We start from the raw sequence: 4,598 nt of genomic DNA, 5'->3' as shown, positions 1-4,598 counted from the left end.
TCCTCTTTTATAAGCACCAATTAGAGAGCACCTCTGTCATTTTTATGCTTTGCTTTTGACTGATATTGAGTACGACTATGACTGGATCTTCGTTGCTATGAATTACAATGTTTAGTCAGCCCTTGATCTTTGAAAGTGCTCTGCATTTATGTTTTGCGGTCTCAGAAAGAGCTAGCGAGATACCACCTATTCATATTGCTTCATGCTTGTTTTGATTGAAGTGTTGGTATTTGAAACTCATTATGATTTGCTCGTTAGCTGATTATGCCATTGATATTAGTTTACCGTGAGACCTTTGTGTCATTTGCTTATGTGGTTAACTTGTGATATGGCTGAAATTCTGGTTATGAGTTAGACATAGTTGCAACAACAAGATCATACAGAGTTTGTCAAAGTTTTTCTTTCTCTCTCAGTTTGTCAACTCAGTTGCTTGAGGACAAGCAAGGTTTTAAGCTTGGGGGAGTTGATACGTCTGCATCGTATCTACTTTTCCAAACTCTTTTGTCCTTGTTTTGGACTCTAATTTGCATGATTTGAATGGAACTAACCTGGACTGACGTTGTTTTCAGCACAATTGCCTTGGTGTTATTTCAATGCAGAAATCAAAGTTCTCCAAACGTCCTGAAAATTTACGGGGAGCAGTTTTGGAAAATATGAAAAATATCTGTGCCAAGTTCCACCTCAGGGGGTGGCCCAGTGGGCCACAAGCCCTGGCTCCGCCACCACCCCCCTGGTGGCGGTGGGCACGCTTGTGGGGCCCACACAGCTCTGCCACCCCCAACCTCAGGTCTATAAGTTCACTTTTGTTCTAGAAAAAATAGAAAGAGAAGTTTTCGTCGCGTTTGCGATACGGAGGCACCGCCAGCACCTGTTCTTCATCTAGAGGGCAGATCTGGAGTCCGTCTTGGGCTCCGGAGAGGGGAAATTGTCGCCATCGTCATCATCAACCTTCTTCCCTCTCCAATTCCAAGAAGCTCTTCGTCGTTCGTGAGTAATCCATTCGTAGGCTCACTTGGCGGTGATGAGTAGGATGAGATCTATCATGTAATCCAGTTAGTTTTGATGGGGATTGATCCCTAGTATTCACTATGTTCTGAGATTGATGTTGCTACTACTTTGCCATGCTTAATGCTTGTCACTAGGACCCGAGTGCCATGATTTCAGATCTGAAATTATTATGTTGTCACCAATATATATGTGTTTTAGATCCGATCTTGCAAGTTGTAGTTACCTACTATGTGTTATGATCCGGCAACCCCGGAGTGACAATAACCGAAACCACTCCCGATGATGACCATAGTTTGAGGAGTTCATGTGTTCACCAAGTGCTAATGCATTGGTCCGGTTCTTTATTAAAAGGAGAACCTTACTATCCCGTAGTTTCCTTTTGGACCCCGCTGCCACGGGAGGGATGGACAATGGACGTCATGCAAGTTATTTTCCCTAAGCACGTATGACGACACACGAAATGCATGCCTACATCACATTGACGAACGGGAGCTAGCCACATATCTCTCCGTGTTATAACTGTTGCAAGATGAATATCATCCAAACAAATCACCGACCCATTGCCTACGAGTTGTCCTACTACTGCTGTTACTACTGTTGCATCTGATGTTACTTGTCTTGCTCTGCTGCTACTGTTACTACTACTGTTGCTTGCTACTGTTGCTACTTGCTACTGCTGTCACCACTACTGTTCCTTGCCGCTACTATTGCTCGTTACACTGCTGCTACCTACTACAATCTTGATTCCATGGTCGTTGACGGGAAATGACAATCTCTGTCAACGAGGCAACTTGGCGCCATTGATACAATCGTTAGAAATAGTCTGCCGTGTCAACAAATCGTTTCTCACACCGTTGTTATCGTACTACTTTGCTTGCAGATACTAATCTTTCAGGTGTGGTTGAATCTTACATATTCAGCTACTACACCTCCTGTCTGGCGCACTAAAAAATTTGGGTCAAATACTCTACCCTCGAAAACGGCTACGATCCCACGCGCTGGTGGGCCATCAACAACATTCTTCTAGTTCGATTGTCAGAGAGTGCTAGCAGCATTCTTCTGCTGCCGTTGCAAGGGGAAGAACAGATGACATCATCCTCAAGAACAAAAGTAACTACTGACAAAGCATAAGCATATTCATGACCAGAGAGGTAATGAGTAGCATCAAGGATCTGAACATAAACTCTTCCACCAAGTGATCCAACTAGCATCAACTACAAAGAGTATTTAACACTACTAGCGACCTTACAAGTACCAATCGGAGTCACGAGACGGAGATTGGTTACAAGAGATGAACTAGGGTTTGGAGATGAGATGGTTCGGATGAAGATGTTGATGGTGACGTGTCCCCTCTGATGAGAGGAGTGTTGGTGATGACGATAGCGACGATTTCCCCCTCCGGGAGGAAAGTTTCCCCGACAGGTTCGTCCTACCGGAGCTCTAGATTGGTTCTGCTCAAGTTTCGCCTCGTGGCGGCGGCGAATCCACGAAAAAGCCTCCTCTTGATTTTTTTCCAGACAAAACCCTTCATATAGCAGAAGAGGGGGCACTACTAGGAAAAGGGCTATAGATGATATAGACACTAATGGTGCACCAGACAAGTAGTGCGCCACTACTATATAGTAATGGCGCACCATGTGCAGGTGTGCCATTAGTGTGATGGACACTAATGGCGCACCACACACTCGGTGCGCCACTACTATATTTTTTTTGCAAAACTACTAATGGCGCACCACCACCTGGTGCGCCATTAGTAACCAGGGTTACTAATGGCGCATCTGTTGGTGGTGCACCACTACTATAATTTTTTTGGCAAAACTACTAATGGCGCACCAGAGCTGGTGCGCCATTAGTAACCAGGGTTACTAATGGCGCATCTGTTGGTGGGACGCCACTACTATAAAAAATTTTTTTGCAAAACTACTAATGGCGCACCACCAGCTGGTGCGCCATTAGTAACCCTCATTAGTAATGGCACACCACAGCTGGTGCGCCATTAGTAGTTTTGCAAAAAAAAAATATCCCTGCCACCCACGACCCCAAACCTAGCAAGCCATCTCTCGTCCTCATCCTCCCTCCCCCGGCCCGAACAACCACCGCCGCGAGGGTCTCCATGCTCCTCTCCTCCTCCTCCTCGGCCAACTCCTCGGCGCGCAGGGTCTCCTCCTCGCCCGACCTCGCCGACGACCACCAGCCGGACGCGCAGCAGCAGCAGCAGGCTGGCGATCCGGTCGCGCAGGTCGACCAGTTCCTCTCGTCCTGATCTTCTCCTCTGCTCCTCCATCGCTCGGCCAGCCAGGGAGATGGACGGCGACTACGTCTCCGGCCTGCTCGCGGGCACCGTGGGGCTCGACTTCGGCATGCCGGGCCTCAACGCCGGCTTCTTCGAGACGCTCTGCGGTGCCGGCGGCGCCAGCGCCGCCGGGCTCACCGCCATGTTCGGGGACCGGGCGGCCGGGATGCACGGCTTCGGAAACGGCGGCCAGTTTGGGCCCGCGGAGGGGGGCGGCGGGGAGCTCGCCACCGTGTCCCGGGAGGGCTCCTCCGTCTCTGACCCGGCGTGGACGTACGGCGCGAATGCCAAGAAGCGGAAGGCGCCCGCCGCGGGCACCGCCAAGGGCAAGGAGGCCGCGGCCACCTTCGCCAAGGTGTGCTCCGTTTCCATGGACTTTTTATTCTTTCGGTTGTTGAGAAAATTCTACCTTGCATTAGCTTGCTGGTTGGTTAAGGTTCTACCAGAAGGTGACGCCGGAATTTGGTTTGCAGATGGTGGAGGCGACGGGGCCGGACTCGAAGAAATGCAAAATTGAGGACGAGACGGTGAGGCCCAAGGTGGAGGAGGAGGCGGCCACGGCCAGCGACGGGTCGGCCGGCGGGGAGAGGGGCCGGAAGCAGGCCAAGGGCAAGGGCTCCAAGTCCAAGCAGCCGGCGGCGGACGAGCCGCCCAGGGACTACGTCCACGTTCGGGCCAGGAGAGGCCAGGCCACCGACAGCCACAGCCTTGCTGGGAGGGTAATACTTCTACTGAAATTTTATTCTCAAACGTCTCTTTTAGCTGTCTGAATGAAAAGTTGTCAGTACAATTTTTTACTCGTTGTCCTCAATTGTGGGTTCATACAACAGGTTAGAAGAGAAAAGATCACCCTCAAGATGAAGATGCTCCAGGACCTATAAGTGTACTCGTTGAGTCCAGCGCTCGTTGCTTTGCTATTTCTGCTGATTGAAAAGCGTGTATTGGCATTTTTTTTGTTTCAATGCGATTTCGTTGTAGGCTCTGCGTGAGAAGAAATTGAAAGGGCAGCTCGCTGGAAAAGAGAAGCTAATCGGAATATCTGCCAAAGCTGCTGCGCAGGCTGAAAAGGTGTGGTAGTGTGGATTTGGTGTAGAATGTCTCTGAATTTGTTGCGGCAAACACATATAAATAGCTGAATAACAGTGAGCATGATACGATGGAATCTGGTATTCTATACTGTTGAATTACTACAATATGGTATTCTATCATATAGCTCATCTTTAGTTTCCCAATGGTCTTTAGCTGTTCACTGGCATAATGTGATCTGTTTGGATGAAGTAATGGACTTATATTTATA

At 49.0% G+C, this 4,598-nt stretch overlaps 1 protein-coding gene across 1 annotated transcript; it reads left to right on the top strand.

The window, feature by feature from the left end:
• Positions 1–3,311: 3,311 nt before the first annotated feature.
• On the top strand, positions 3,312–4,343 carry LOC123411751 (transcription factor bHLH78-like). The gene is made up of 3 exons (XM_045104718.1): positions 3,312–3,656; positions 3,775–4,020; positions 4,132–4,343. Exons 1-3 carry the CDS (start codon positions 3,312–3,314, stop codon positions 4,180–4,182), a joined length of 642 nt encoding a protein of 213 aa, XP_044960653.1. The 3' UTR covers positions 4,183–4,343.
• The last annotated feature ends 255 nt before the right edge of the window (positions 4,344–4,598 follow it).

Source organism: Hordeum vulgare, chromosome 7H, assembly GCF_904849725.1.
Source record: "Hordeum vulgare subsp. vulgare chromosome 7H, MorexV3_pseudomolecules_assembly, whole genome shotgun sequence".
In the NCBI taxonomy this organism is placed as follows: domain Eukaryota; kingdom Viridiplantae; phylum Streptophyta; class Magnoliopsida; order Poales; family Poaceae; genus Hordeum; species Hordeum vulgare.
This window is presented reverse-complemented; position numbering and strand designations above follow the sequence as displayed.